We start from the raw sequence: 16,905 nt of genomic DNA on the forward strand, positions 1-16,905 counted from the left end.
TTAGCTGAAAGCTCTCTGACCTTTTACATATATATATATATATATATATATATATAACTGCTTTTGAATAATATACGCCTCAAGCAATAATTTAATGAACTAGTAATTAATTAATAAACGCTGTTGCGATATTAAATGCAAAGTTTTATAATCAACCATTTTTTAAGAGAGATCGTTGTGTTCCCTCACTTAAATTTGATCCATTTCAACTGTTCCTTGTTAGATCGGCTGTGAGTTTGAAGACTGGCACCATTAGCTTTTCGTTAATATTTAGAAGCAAAAGATCGATTTCAGTCACAAGAAAGGCTATAACTCATAGTCTCTCCCTCTTATGTGAGCCATAGTTTAAATATAACCCCAAAATCCTTTTGCTGACTTTTCAGCTTCAATGTAAACAAAAAATAACAATATTTGATTAACTAAATGAATAAACACAGGTTTGTGTTTTGGTGTTTCTTGCTTAAAAACGAAATCATCTGCAGTTACTGACGTTACATGATATTATTTGCTTAATTAAAACGTATTAACGTTTGCTAATGTTAGATATAAACAACCGTTCATTTTAAGCTTAATAAGAGGATATTATCTGATTTATATTGTGCGACAGTTAATGCAAGTTATTTCTGGAAGCGATAACTGTTTACGAATCAGTTCTTGCGTAGTTTCGTTGTTGCTTTAAGTGAGTATTATTGCATCATAACGTCTGGTAGTTTGTATAAAGTTCTAGGCCCCAGTCGGGCAAAATATTATATATATAGGCAAAGAAGTTAGTGAAAGTAAGTCAAGTAAAAGAGAAAGAGAGAAACAGGCTGGCTGATTGTGAGACAAGCCATAATTGGCGACTTTTAAACTGTACTAATTGGTAACTGTATTGTATAACAGATAATAGAATAACGGTTAACCGTGTAACGAACATTTTTATATACGTTTAATCTGTTTGGAATATATTATTTTAAACGTGATTTGTGTGTCTTCCTTTTATTGTTGATATATATCACAAACACTGTCAAGAATTCTGCCCGTACACATACACGAAAACCTGACATCTGACAGTGCTGTTCGTTATGTTATTTTATTAATTAAAACGTGTTGACGTTATATAACAATCTTTTTCTTTTTTGTATAGTTTTTGGTTTGTATTTACATGGAAGTATCGAGTTTTTGTTACCGAGTTTTTGGGCTGCTTTGAACGATTAGATAATTTACAGTATAAACCGACTTTGACTTTGTTGTTGCTTTTGTACGTTTTCAGTATTTAAAAGCTTCCACTGTACGATTCTCTTACATAATCAATTTCTTTTGTTAAAACTATTCTATTAAATTATTTGATTAATAATTCTGTAGAGAGATGTCTACAGCTAGTGTTAAAAGTTAAGAGAGAAATGACATTGAAACACAAGATAATTATAAAATGATTTTTTATTTTATTCGACGTTTCGCCTCTGCGTCTTCTTGAGGGTTAGTACTTTTAAAGAAAATCGTAAAGACGAAACATCACTTGCAATAAACGTTCTTTTACAATTACTGGAGTGTAAAAGGTTTTTGAATTTTATCGTTAAAATGCATACGTACTTTCTTCATCGACTTAGCTAGGCCTACAAAACAAATATCAATGTGGCATTCGTATTGCAACGATTTATATCAACAAGAATCTATGAAAGATATTTATTCTAGCTTGACAAAATACACGGTATATGTTTTCAGTTGAAGTAACTCGTATTTTAAACTTGAATAAAGTGATTTTTTTATCTATATAAATGCTCAGCTTGTCTGTTAGCATAAAGTAATCGAGTCTTTTAATAAGAACAAAATGTTACTTTAATAATTTCGAGTTATTCTCGGATATATTGCACTATCTTAAGAGTAAATTACAAAAACGACGGTTTTGGCACAATAAAAATCAGGATATTTATTCCAGTTTAATTTTTCCGTGTGGTAATAAAAAGTAGTTTTGTTTTTTTACTCTTAATATTAGTTTGTTTTGTTTTTCTTTACAGATAAATTTCGCATGATTTTATCATTTATACTCTTTTACACGTTAAAACTCATGCTGGTTTTACGTGTGTTAATAAAGCTGAATTTGCGGTAGAAAGTTTGATAGGTGCATGTTACATGGAAACATTGTAATACAATAGCAAACCTTTTGCGACTGAGATTAATGTCTTAAGCCTAATTAGCTTTCAGAGTGGGATTGGTTGTTTGTAGCTGGTACCGATTTCGCGTTTTGTTTTTGTTTTGATTCTGAAGGTGAACGACGATCAGGCTCCGGGTCTTGATTGGCTGTCTGAAACAGATCGACTACTGACGATGGAAATGTGTATAAAACTAGCAGACATTAACGGTCCGTGTAAGCGACATGATATTCATGTACAGTGGACCCATCGAATAGCAGAAGAGTTCTATGAACAGGTGGGTTTTTAAAGTGTGTGGCAAGAATATACTCTTTATACAACAAATATTAATATATTATCAAACAACAGTTTTATGTTTTTCGTTTCCTTTAAGACATTTGCGTAAAGTTACCACCCTAATTTTCGGGCGGAAAAAGAATTCTATCTGGACAATAAACTATTGTTAATTTTAACCTTAACAATTCCATCTACTTATCTAAGCACAGTAATTGTTTATTGGGTAATATCTTTGGCCAATTACTCATGTTGAACATGAAATAGTATGATGGATTTATTGTAATTCAGACATAAAAGAATATTGCAATTTAGAGACGGAAATTCTATATCTGTATACCTAAAATTCCCAATAAAACTCATTTTTGAGCTTTCTACATAACACAGGTTAATATTGCACGTATTTGACTCATCGAGGTCTGATGATCCAGATAACAAAATGTTAGTAAAGTGAGTCAATTTTTGAAGTACACAGATTTCTCCTTGTGAATAGTAATTCTATTTGATGGAGATTGTAAACTTGTCTCAGCTGGTTAGTGAATCCTCCATATATAAACATTTTTTCATATTAGTCTAGTTTCATTATGTTACTCTTACGTATTACCATTTCAAATAGCCTGAAACTGAGTTAAGTTATAATTTAGATTTAGAAGCTAAATAAATGTCGATAAGGATTAAATTTATTTTACTTGCTAACAAGATTGATACACAGTTTTCTTTTTTATTATAAATATGTTTTAATACACAAACGATAACACAATTTACAATAACGGTTTTTACAAATAATGATCTACGTACAAAAGTGTTACAAACTTAGAAACGATATTTAGTCTTCATTCTGATCTGGAACTTTCTTTGTATTTTATCGATGGTTTATGATAAGCAAATTAATCTTGATTTGGTGTAGATTCGATTCATTTAACTGGGAGCTACCTAGCTCTGCGTTCTTCGCCGATCACACGCTGAGTTTTTCTTTGCTGAAGTTATATAATATCTTCGTAAAAATACTAACGTTCGGCGTGAATCCGCTGAAATTAAATGATTTGTAATGCTCGAAATTTATAAACATTCCTGGTCAAATATCTGAAATTCCCGATTAATAAGCGTTAATCATAATTATAGCTTCCGAGGTTTATAGTACACTAACTATAGCAAACCAGTAATATATATACTGTTTTTTGCGTGTCGTATTGATTATATTTATAAGCGTGAAGAGAGTTTCTACAGTTCAGCCTGCCCAACATAGGGTTTATATAAACACATACATTGTTAATTCTTACACTCAAGAATCTTCTACAATTATAGTGAATGGGCAGGAATTTTGCAATACAGATTTAATGGTATAGGTTATGTACATTTCTAAATATAAATTTAACTTAAACATCGATATAAAAATATATGATAGTAAATCTTTCAAGATCTGTCGCAGTAAAACTTGTACACTTTTCATGGTGGTAGTTTAGAGTGAATAATAAATCATTTTTATGTGATATTTCTCTCTTAGTGGATTTCATTGTAGGGATTTAGACTGAAAAATAACCCTTTTTTTCTGCAGCAATCCTGAATAAGTAATAATAAACTTTTCATTTTGACGGTTCAGACTGTACAGTTAGTCATTCTTATGTGATAATCTTTTATTCATTGAAGTGATACGCTTTTCGTGGTAGTATTAAAATATATAAAGAAATTTTATAGAATAGTGGAACTTGTAGGAGAGAAATTAATAGATTTACAAAGCAAATATTGTTTTTGAATTTTTCTCTCTAATTTAATTTACTTATATACAACTTAATGCATAATTAAATATTCTTTCCAGTGCTAAACTGTTATCCAAGGCTTGTAGACACATAATACAATTTTTGTTACTGTGTTTTATTTGAAAACCTTTCAGTACTTACATAAAATAGATAAATAAACAGAGATTAGCATGAGTGATTATTTTTATTAAAGGTTCTAATTAATATATATATAAAGCATCTCACAACCAGTATAGTTCTTAATGGGTATTATTAACTATGTATGAGACTAATAAAATCCGGCAAGGAACACCTCTAAACGAAGAAAGCTTAATGAAGTTAAAATTAACACAATGCCCTTTGATAAATTTAATTAATGTTTTCGGATTTAGAATTCTGGCTTCAACCTGTGTTGATATTCATGAAAAGTAAATAAATGAATAAAAAATAATTATTGCAGCTGATTAGATGTGTGTCAGTGACCCGATGAAACATATTAATTAGTGAAATAATTGGTGCAAGCTTGTTTGTTAAGCAAAAAGCTACATAATGGGCTACCAGTACTGTGTCCATCACGGATATCGAAGCCAGATTTTTAACGTTATAAATCTTCAGACTTATTACTGAGCCGTTAGCGAAAGGGTGGCTTCGTAAAAATTATACAAACTTTAGAGGCGTTGCGTAGCCCTAATTAATCGTCTCTTTCCGTTTTGTGTTGTTTACAACGATTAAAAAAAATTTACGCTATGGTTTTGTCCTCATTTTATCTTATGGTAGTATGCAGGAATCTCAAAATGAAGGTTCTTCAGATGTATTACAGAGAAATGCTTGAATCACAAAATGGCTGGTATGGGTATTAAAAGTTTTATTAAAATAAAGTACAGAACAACGTTTCGACTTCTTAGGTCATCTTCAGGTTAGATGTATTCCTCTTTGTTAACCTGAAGATGACCTAAAAAAGTCGAAACGTTGTTCTGTACTTTATTTTAATAAAACTTTTAATACCCATACCAGTCGTCTTGAGATACATATTTACTGCAAGCGGGTTTCTCTGTCTCTGTCTGAGTGTTTGCACAAAATAGAGAGTAAAGACCTAGGGTGTAGACAATCACAATCTTTATTGTGGCAAAAGCAAAGCTTTGTTCAACAGTTAAACAGTTGCTTGCGTTTGTTACTAGGGTGGTGTGAGAGAATGGGGAATAGTTTTATTTCTGCTCCGTCACGAGTGTTTGGCTGTCTATATCAGGCTGGAGTTAAAGCTTTGCTACACACTGATTTATTTGTTTAACGAAAAACACATCTTACAAAGATATTTCGTCAAAATCTCAGCAGATCCCAGTAATTGTTAAGCCTAGCAAAATCTCAGTTGATCCGAGTAAATCTATATGTTTATCTAAAATGCTTTCGAAACAAAGGAAAAACAATACACTGTATAAATGTTCTCTATCCCCAGGCAAATGCATTATCCAAGTAACTAAGGGCAATTTTCATATCAACTAGGGGTAAATATATTCCCCAGACCTTCACATGATTCGACGTCAGAACAGACGACTGCTTCTATTAATAGCATAGTTCATATTTTCTAGTAATAACCAAGAGGAAAGAAAGTTAGCGATTCTCTTAACTGTTGTTCTATTTAAGAATGATCCCTAAAGTATACTGCAAATATGAAGAATTATCCGGCGGTTAAGAGGTAGAAAACACATATTGTTTGTTTGTTTTTTTAATTTCGCGCAAAGCTACACTAGGGTTATCTGCGCTAGCCGTCCCTAATTTAGCAGTGTAAGACGATGGAAAGCAGCTAGTCATCACCACCCATCGCCAACTCTTGGACTACTGTTTTACCAACAAATAATGGGATTGATCGTAAAATCATAATGCCCCCACGGCTGAAAGGGCGAACATGTTTGGTGTGACTGGGATTCGAACCTGCGACCCTCAAATTACGAGTGGAGCGCCTTAACCACATGGCCATGAAGGGCCCAAAACTCATAATAATGCTCTCGTGCATGTATCACAATGCGAAGCAAAACAACATCTCCTTGCATATCACCAGTTTCTATCTCCACGTCCCCATTTGTCGGTCGGTCGGCCTTAGAGGCCTGGCATGGCCTAGCGCGTTAAGGCGTGCGCTTCGTAATCTGAGGGTCGCGGGTTCGCGCCCGAGTCGCGCCAAACATGCTCGCCCTCCCAGCCGTGGGGGCGTTATAATGTGACGGTCAATCCCACTATTCGTTGGTAAAAGAGTAGCCCAAGAGTTGGCGGTGGGTGGGGATGACTAGCAGCCTTCCCTCTAGTCTTACACTGCTAAATTAGGGACGGCTAGCACAGATAGCCCTCGAATAGCTTTGTGCGAAATTCCAAAAACAACAAAAAAAACAACGGTCGGCCTTAGAATCAATGTTTCGGAATGTGAATCCGCGAGTTCATGGGTCGCATCTCGTTGTTTCAAAAACCCGCTTCGCACTTTATGGCCGCTGATACGCCACAAATGACCGTCAAATCCAGCTTTTTATTCTATAGGTAAACTGTTGGTGGTAGGTTTTACTGACTAGTCTATTACTTGAGATGGCTGTGATCAGATAACCCTCGTGTATTTCTGTAAATAAAAATATTCACCAAGAATATTTGCAGCTAAACTGTTTAAAGATCATTATTCACAGGCTTCATGAAGTTTATGAAATTAAATTCTAACTAGATGGGAAAAATAATAATTTCGAAAGATGCGATCGATTGCATGTGATGGAGATTTAAAAACAAAGATGAATGTTGTGGCTAACTATTCCATTGTTAGTTTATTTGTTAGGTTTCGTCTAGCTATTCTGTTGATATAGTTTATTTGTTAAGTTTCGTCTAACTATTCTATTGTTAGTTTATTTGTTAGGTTTCGTCTAGCTATTCTATTGATATAGTTTATTTGTTGTGTTTCGTCTAGCTGTTCTATTGATATAGTTTATTTGTTATGTTTCGTCTAGCTATTCTATTGATATAGTTTATTTGTTAGGTTTCGTCTAGCTATTCTATTGATATAGTTTATTTTTTAGGTTTCGTTTAGCTATTCTATTTATACAGTTTATTTGTTAGGATTCGTCTAGCTATTCTATTGATATAGTTTATTTGTTAGGTTTCGTCTAGCTATTATATTGATATAGTTTATTTTTTAGGTTTCGTCTAGCTATTCTATTGATATAGTTTATTTTTTAGGATTCGTCTAGCTATTCTATTTTTATAATTTATTTTTAGGTTTCGTCTTGCTATTCTATTGTTAGTTTATTTTTTAAGTTTCGTCTAGCTGTTAGTTTATATTTCTTGGTTCGGACTAGCTGTTCTGGTGTTAATTTACTTTTTTTATGTTTTGGACAACTTCTACTGTCTAGTTCTACAACTGAAAGTTTCATATTTCAGAGTGTTTTCCCCTCAGTAGATAGCTTGGTGGGTCGTCGGTGAGTGTCTGGACTAAAATCCGTGGTTAGGTTTCCCGCGGTGGACAGCGTGTAAATAATCCATGGTCTAACTTTACTCTGAAAAAACCAGCAACCATTAGGTAGTATTAAACATAAGTATGTTTGTCCTACAAATCCATTGAAACTACAAAATATGAGACTTTTACAGCTGTATTAGTTAGATAGTGGTCCCGCCATCGAGTCTAATCCGTTGCTGTAACAAATGCACGTGATAACTAAAACTGGCGTAGGAATCAATCAATGTCATTCTAATCACTTACCTGTTTTTCACGGAAGTTGTTAAAAACTTGGCTGCAGAAAGAAAACTTCCTGCCTTTTACCTTTCACGATATGTTTCTCCCGTTTGCAATCATTCGCTTGTAATTCCGTGAAGTTCGTATGAAACCTTTGGTTAATTTTGAAAACAGTGCATGAAACTTGGAGTAATTTCCTTTTAATTCTATTTGCAAAAGCAAAACATAAAAGTATTACGCTAAGGCTTTTTAATAATAAAGAGTAGAAAGTGTTATCACAACATACAACGTTCCATTTTGATTATCTTCAGTGTTAATGAAGATAGGTTTAAAAATGTGTAAGGTGCAATGAACTTTTATAGACTGATAATTGGATGTTCTGACTGAAGTAATAATAATTATGAATTAAGTTTCGTAGCCCGGGATACGCAATAGTGGTCACTTCTAACTGATCACACTGTTCTAAGATAAACGTGCTAAGCGCGGCTTAGTAGTTGGCTACAAATCGAAAAGTTCAAGGTTCGAGACGTGAATCCACTTTGAACACGTTATAAAAGTACTTATCACACTCATCAGTTCAAAAAATGAACAGTTACTATACAGTAACAAGTACTGCTCTTTCTGTTCTCTCTGGGCAGCATTTACAAATTAGAATTGGCTGTGCCTCAATCATAGGGATCTCTGACATGACGTATTTAGCCCTCGTGCGCGTAAGGTACCGTTTAAGCTTAATTTTCAGTTACAATCTTAAGAGAAAAATAAGTATTCAACTAAAATATAACCGTTATCTACCATATTTTCTTATGACAGTAACTGCAGTACAACCTCGTAATTTTGCAAAACTTTAAATCGTTATAATAATTTTACTCTGTGATAATAGTATGTTAAATTAGTGTATTAATCTCATTTTTTGCGCTAAGCAACTATTCACAACAACATGCTTATTTTTTATTTAAAACATTCATGAAATTCTTTCTTGGTGACAGGGAGACGAAGAGGCCTCATTAGGCCTAACTGTCTCACCTTTTATGGATAGGCGGAACCAACAACTTGCGAAACTGCAAGAGTCGTTTATTAACCATTTAGTGGCTCCTCTGTGTAACGCTTATGGTGAAGCAGGATTACTTCCTGGCCAGTGGGTGGATAGCTCCGATAGCGAGGAAGAAGAAGAAGGTACTTGGAATCTTATTGAAGAAATAAAAATATTTTCGTAAAACATTAAGTGTTTTCATTGTAAATAAAGAATTATGTATATATTTTCATTTCGAAAAGCATAAACAAGCTTAGATTAGTAATAAATCTGGACTAAATGACATCCTTAGTATTTTCGAATATACTAAAACTATGTCAGAACGATAGCTTCCATTGCGTGAATGTGAGTAACTTCAACTGGGAGTTTTCGAAATTCATTTGGCCAATTTGTTCCATTTTATGCCCAAACGTATATAGCATTTGTATGCAATGTATCCATTTTCAAAACTTGTAAAACGGGTGTAAAATAGCAAGGAAAGACGATTCTAGCTCTTCTATTACTTTCAACAGTAAATTAAGAAGAATACTTCAAGTGCCATAGCCACAATCGATGCGTAAGATAATCTCGATATAAGAACGAAACCAAGGGAAGAAGAGAATTTTCAAACTGTAGAAGTTAAAAGAAAGTTGCTTTTGTTGACCATCGTCCATTGTTCCTTTCATTTAAAAGATTTTGTGAAGGTAACAATACACTTTGTCTATCACAGCAATAACCAGATGAATTTTTCTTTAGAGCTTACTATAACGGTGTGGTTAAAAACATACCGAAAATTTTCCAATCGAATCTTGTCAAAATATACCAACTGTTTTATAATCAGTTTCGAAGTTATTTCAAAATCACTTTTTTCATTTTAGTCTTAAAGCCAAATTTTAAGCGTCACACAAGTCAAACGTGAAGCATTAATACTGTAGGGTCTCTGACGTTGTGAAAATCTATTGGCATATTTTGGTGATTTTGACCAGGTAAAGTCACGAATTTAGGGGTTAAAATTATTCAAAAGAATAAAGTATATCGTCATTTCTGATCGTTAATACGTATATTAGGTATGTTTCTGAAGAGCGCGTTGAAAATTAAAGTATTTTTCTGACCTGAACTACTGAATAGAACTGAAAGTTAGTTTTATATAGTGTCCGTTCTTCCTTATTTGTCGCGAGTTTGCGTCCCCGTCACACCAAAATGCTCGCCTTTTCAAGGCGTGGAGACGTTATAATGTGACGGTCAATCCCACTATTTGTTGGTAAAAGAGTAGCTCAAGATTTTGTGGTGGGTGGTGATGACTAACTGCCTTCCATCTTATCTTACACTGCTAAATTAGGGAGGGCTAGCGCAGATAACCCTCGAGTAGCTTTGCGCGAAATTGAAAAAAACAAACAAACATCTTCCTTATTTAGAAAATAAACCCTAATCGTAATTTATTCTTGTATGATTTTGTCGTCATTTCGCTCAACGTTAAGCTCCAATTTTTTATTTCTTTTTAACTGGGAAGACATTATTTATATCAGAAGGTATATTACACTTTCTTCAAATACTGTTTCTTGGGGAAATGTCATTTATTGCGCATATTATTTTCATTTGGCATCACATCATCAGAATATATTGTATCCAAAAAATATAAAAAATACTCTAAGCTGCTGGAACATCAAGCAGATATCTGTGTGCGATCCTAATGAGTGGATGCCAAACCAGTAAGGAATATAGACCCTCCGTAGGCACACGCGCACACAAATTATGTTTTACATTAAGTAACTTCAAATGTTTAGTTCCTCCGGTATTTGTCGTATTTGCTTCTGAAAAAGATATTAACTTCTCACTGCAGTATTGATTAACTATTACATTAAACATTAAAAGGCTGTTAAATTCGGAGTTCTTCTCATTGGTTTGTTTTGAATTTCGCGCAAAGCTATACGAGGGCTATCTGCGCTAGCCGTCCCTTATTTAGCAATGTAAGACTAGAGGGAAGGCAGCTAGTCATCACCACCCACTGCTAACTTTTACCGACGAATAATAGAATTGACCGTCACATTATATTGTACCCACGGCTGAAAGGGCGAGCATTTCCCTTATTATTAATAGTAAAAAAAAATATGCGTGATATGAACGTGTTGAATAATTATTTCAAATCACGCATAACCATTACACTGTTTGTTTGTGAATGATTCAACGATAAACTTTTAAATCTGGATTCTTATTTCCTATGATTTTAATGCTATTAGTTATGTTCATTCACTAATGCTTAATTGTTAACATATCAGACATAAGGTTCAACGTATTCACGTTTTCATTTCGACAGCCGTTTCTGAGGACGCGGACCAGGTAGAAAACTCTGATTTTAAAGATACGGATGTTGAAGTAGTCGCCAGCGACGGTGGCGTTGCTAATGGTTAGTATCTAAAACATATATACTTGAATGTGGCGCCGAATGTTAAATCTAATACAGCGGTCGTATGGAAATAACTTTAAAACGTATGTATGCAATAAATCATAGTAATACCTGATAAAATAATTTGTTTGCTCTTTTGTTGTAATTATTACAAACAGATAAAATAAATGATGATATTATGGTACTTTGCAGACTGTGTGAACATTTTATAGGTATTTTTTTGAACTGTTTAGGTACGTCTAGAAAGCGAAACAGCAAGCTTCAACCGAAACCTAGGAAAGTTCGTTGTCTCCAAACAATTCATTTAGAAGAGAATTACGAATACTGGGTGAATATATTAAAAGAAGAAAGTGATACCCTGAAAGCTACAGAGTCAGCTGCAACCAAAGAAGTGACAAAAGATGCCTCTACAGTGAATGACGAGTGCTCTCTGACGGAAGAAATGGAAACTATTCACGAAGAAGTTACCCGGATCTCACCCAAAGCTAAATCTTAGGTGAGGAAGCACTAAATATTCTCCTATCTCCCATAAGAACGTGTGGTTGCTTTACTTGTATTCACATCCAGAAATTAAATAGGGTGTTGTAAAATGGAAACACTAACTTACCTCTAATTGCAAAACATTTATCCGTTGTTGCTTTTTCTAGCACATATACAAAATTATAAATATATGAAGATAAATTCCAAAATCATTAATCACTTTGTAAGAGTTGACATTAATCAAAACGATTTTTTTAACCTTAGTTCTTGCAAGTGTTAATGACATATCAAGTGCAATATATTTGTAGTTGTCATACATTCTCTTCATTCTCTAAACTTTAATGGTTCTGAGCCGAATGAAGGGTTTCTCCTTTTTTGTTGATATTTTAAAAACAAATTACTAGCCTTCATGGCCAATAAGTGCATATATATAGATAGTAAATTTTACTAAATTTGAATATTTTATAAAAACTGTTACACAGAACCATAGAAAATGAACTGACGTCATTTGACCATATACAAAATTTAACTTTCATCGATGTGCCAGACACTCGTTCAAATAAGTGCATTCGATTCGTTAACCCCGTAGCTGTTACCCACCTTCACTTCATATGGTAGCATTGAATATTTATAATTTATAATTAAGATCTAATAGTATTAAATTAAATCTGTTATATAATTGTTATTTTCTGTATTTTTTTCAATTTATCGTTTTCCTATAAATCTTATTGAAAGCTTTTACTGTAAGAGAAAACTCTTTATTATTAATATGTTTAACGCAATACTATTCCACATAATTTTTAGGAAGGTTTTTAATACCAAACGATAGTTCGTACTAAGTTTTAAATATTCTCGATGAACTGTCTAGTATCTTCTACTATATATTGTAAATGTTGGGTTAACATTATATTAAATACGTAAGTACACTTGTTACATCAAACCGAAATTCAGTATTTTTACGTTTATCTAATTAACATTTTCGTTCGCTTGTATGATAAAGCACACACTTGGTGTGCGAGAAGGTTTTGAGCCTGAGAGATGCAAGAGTTAGATTCTTATTTATAGAAAAACTTGCAGAAACTGGAGAAGGTTTTCTAACCCTGTTGCAATAGGGGAAAATGTGGTAGTCACGTGACCACACGCATTTATTGTGTCCGATTATTTGCACATGCGTTTAAACCGTTATTAGTTACGTATGTATTTACAGAGGTGTCAGAAACGTCTAGAACTATAGGCACTTCAACAAGTTTTACGGGCCATGCTCCATATGTTGTAACTGAACACGAGTTTGGATTAACAGCAGGATTAACTTGACCTTCTAATGCTTTGAAAGCACCATTATCAGTCAAGTACCTGAAATGTAAAAAAGCTGGAAATTACCTATGGTTCCATACGTTTTGGACTCTTTGTACATTTTTATATAGGATTTCATTTTCAATGAAGTTTTCATTTTCAAAATGTCAGTTGAACTTTAGTGTGTGCGCTTTTCCAAGTGGTTTGTCTCAAATGATGGTTACGTTTTATTGGAGAATAAAAGAAAAAAAACCAATAAAATTGAATCTTATAATTAAAAAAAACAACAAGAAAATGTTTCATTTTGATAGTATTAAGAGCGTACGATGGAAATGCGTATCAACCCTAGTGCCAACAATGAAGTGTTCCTCAACCATTCTGTGTGTTCCTCATATTATGTTAAAAAAAAGTTTGTTCATTGTTGCTGTCCGGCTTCTTTAAAAAGTAGTTTTATTAACAAACAATGCTAGCAGTGAAGTGTTCCACAAGCTTTGTGTGTTCCTCATGGTTTGTTTGTTTGTTTGTTTTTTGAATTTCGCACAAAGCTACTCGAGGGCTATCTGTGCTAGCCGTCCCTAATTTAGTTGTGTAAGAGTTGAAGGAAGGCAGCTAGTCATCACCACCCACTACCAACTCTTAGGCTACTTTTTTACCAACGAATAGTGGGATTGACCGTAACATTATAACGCCCCCACGGCTGGGTGGGCGAGCATGTTTGGCGCGACGGAGATGCGAACCCGCGACCCTCAGATTACGAGTTGCACGCCTTAACATGCTTGGCCATGCCGGGCCGTTTCTCATGGTATGTTAAAAGAAAACTTCGTTCATTGTTGCTGTTCTGTTCCTTTAAAAAGTGATCTTATTAACAAACAGTGCTAATAATGAAGGGTTCCACTACCATTCCGTGTACTCCTCACGATATGTTAAAAACTTAGTTTATTATTGCTGCCCGGCTCCTTTAAAAAGTAGTTTTATAAGCAAACACTTTTGGCTTTAAGAATCCTGATCAAATGTTTGAATTCAACTTGGTAAAATCTTAAATTCTTGCTAATAATCGCTTTAAAATTGGAAATAAATTGTTAGCGCAAGTCTCGTTTCCAGTTGTGGTTTTGCACACAGTGACGTTTTGAAATTATTGAGATGCTTTATATAATTCTAATTGTTCTTCTGGTTGTTTATTAAAGGTTAATTTTACAGAAAAAAGAAAACTTTACAGTCAAAGAACTACTCATACGGATTAATTTTGCAGGTTCACATGTTTATAAAAAATATGTACAAATAAATGAAACATAGAACCTGGTGCAGAAAGAGCCCTTTCTGAGCGGCAATCTGAACGTTTTAGTTTTTGCGTTTGCCGCTAAGAAAAATATTGTAACGTAATAGTTGCCAAACAAACCGCCAACGCTAGCGCGTTGAATGTAAATAAATATGGCCAGTGCATACGGAGAAACAGAGGCGGAGTCTGTTTTGACTTTGTGTTCTGAACAGTGTCGAGTAGCGCCATATCAATTCGAACCTACTCTGAACGAACCTAGAACAATTACTTTTGACACAGACCTGACAAGTTCTAGTGATGAGGACAGTTCCACGAGCGAGAGTAGCGGAACTTGATTACGTCAACATGTTCAAGACATAGTCTCATTTCAACTTATCTTGAAATGTTAAATTTGAAAAATGGAATTCTTCAAACTTTTCCATATTTAAAAATGATACAAAAACATCTACAGAATGATCTACCAGCTTTTAAACTTGGAATATACTCTATTTGGGATAGATTTGTCCACTGTCTAGACTAGGAAATAAAGGTTTCACTGACTTTCAGGTGCCACAAATGCAAAACACGCCCATGAATGTGAAATGTGTATGTCTAGTTACATTCTTCAAAAACTTGTACTTTTCAAATTATTATATTATACTAGTTATTGTTTATCGCTTTATACTGCACACATATCTTTAAGTTTATTCTTTTCGTGATGGCAAGGGATGGCTTCAGAGGGGTGGAACCTGTACGCTGCAGGCTGAGATCAGTCCTCAGCTCTACACGAGGAAAGATGGTGAGGATGATCCTGTCTACTACCGATGGTTTTTTCAGTCTCAACCTGCCTGGCGTGAAACTCACTGAATCCACAACAGTGGGATCTGACACAAAACATGAGCGTTCAAAGTGATCTTGACAAAGCTTTGCATGGTGTTGGAATCCAGTTCTTCCTATTGACCATCCACACCCACTGTGGCCATCTTGCAGGTTCCTTCTCCTTGCACGGAAACGAAAAGAAGCTTTTGCCCGATGCCGAACCGTTTTTACAACCATAAGCAACGCAGTAAACCATGTTATCATAAAACAAAGATAAAGTAGCAATATCAAGACAAAAAAATAGTCTTACAAAGTATGTAATCCGAAAAAAGCACCGATAGTTTTACATAAAACACCAGCAGTGAAAGGAACAAAATGGTCGGCCAAACAACGAAGCGTGTTTGGCAACTATTACGTCATAGTTGTAAAACGTAACGGAAACAGCCAAACGACCGAGAGGAACTTGAGTTCGAGGACCCGCATATTTTGTTTCATTTTTTACTCAAAAACTAAAGTGTTTAAAAAATATGGCAACCACACAGGAATTATACCTAACCAAAGTGCAGTTTCTAAGGTAATTATTAAATTTGTTGAAAATTCACCTTTAAATCTACTTAATTTAACTCAAAATAATTTTTCATTGATATTATTTTCATTTCTTTAGAGCACTGCCTGCTGATGAACTGGTCCACCAGAGGACGTCCAAATACTTGGTTCGTTTTGACTAATACTTGGATGTATAAGGTGCGTTACAGTTTTCTCTCCCATTTTGTAACGTGTGTTGTGCCAAACGTTAAGATCCTCATCTGTAATTCTCGAACATTGCTCCAGTTTGACGGGTAAGACCGAGAGATGAGTTGGAGATAGTAGAAAACTGAAAAAAAAACTGTGTGAATGGAGGCAAAAAAAAGTACCATTGTCAGTAAGTTGGGTAGTGGTATTAAGTACCATTGTCAGTAAGTTGGGTAGTGGTATTAAGTACCATTGTCTATAAGTCTTGAAGACTAAGATGTGAGGAAGAAACTTTATACGTCGAATAAGAATAAAAATATGAACTGAACAGAACGTTGTCGTAAATAGATTACTACAATGAGATATGTGTGTATATTGTATCAGGTCAACTTACGTGAATCTCTGATGTTCCTGCTACCCTTATTTCCTTGTTTCGCCATCCTCATAGTTTATCCACGCAGTTTAAATCAGGTGGCTTCACGATAGCTGTCTTGAAATTTGAGAACAGATGTTAGTTCGTCCTACATCCAAATATTTTTCTTACACACGTACTAATTATTGTGGTTTAAGCTCATTTTTAATGTTTTCAGAGTTTTTCATTCGAACAGTAACATATACAAATTTAGTTCACTATATCCCAGAATGCTGAAAAGTATGTTCAGAAATAGTTAATTTTATATCATTGTTTAGACAAATAAGGGTAAAAAAATAAACACCCAAGATGATAATTATCCTTATCTTATAAAAAAAAAATTATCATTTGTGCCTTTATCAAGTGATAAACATGTTTACTTATGGGTGGATAAATATAACAAGTACGGAACAAAGTTCCGTGAAATATATATATATATAGGTATGCTTATATGACAAGATTATCGTACGTGTGGTAATTTTTCCAAAGGGTTTAACTGTTAATGGAGTTGTTGTCAACACATTATTTTAGGTAACTATGGATTATACCTAATTCTCTAATATTATAGTAATTTTTCTTAAGGAACTCCGAGGCTTCTTCAGCCTTACACTTTATAAGAGAAAATACAATATTTAGTTGAGACGGTTTGTATTGGTATTTAGA

General features: G+C 34.0%; 1 protein-coding gene across 2 annotated transcripts in view; it reads left to right on the forward strand.

Annotated features, from left to right (window-relative positions):
- Positions 1-16,561, forward strand: part of LOC143235169 (cGMP-inhibited 3',5'-cyclic phosphodiesterase 3A-like) — a 167,943-nt gene extending 151,382 nt beyond the window's left edge. The window contains exons 10-14 of one of the 2 annotated variants that reach the window (XM_076473060.1): positions 2,248-2,409; positions 8,825-9,011; positions 11,162-11,251; positions 11,485-11,747; positions 15,763-16,561. In XM_076473060.1, coding sequence (XP_076329175.1) covers positions 2,248-2,409; positions 8,825-9,011; positions 11,162-11,251; positions 11,485-11,747 — 702 coding nt within the window. In that variant the 3' untranslated portion in view covers positions 15,763-16,561. Of the gene's footprint in view, positions 1-2,247; positions 2,410-8,824; positions 9,012-11,161; positions 11,252-11,463; positions 11,748-15,762 lie in introns of both variants that reach the window. The other variant, XM_076473059.1, reaches the window with a different exon arrangement.
- The last annotated feature ends 344 nt before the right edge of the window (positions 16,562-16,905 follow it).

Source organism: Tachypleus tridentatus, chromosome 12, assembly GCF_004210375.1.
Source record: "Tachypleus tridentatus isolate NWPU-2018 chromosome 12, ASM421037v1, whole genome shotgun sequence".
Taxonomy (NCBI): domain Eukaryota; kingdom Metazoa; phylum Arthropoda; class Merostomata; order Xiphosura; family Limulidae; genus Tachypleus; species Tachypleus tridentatus.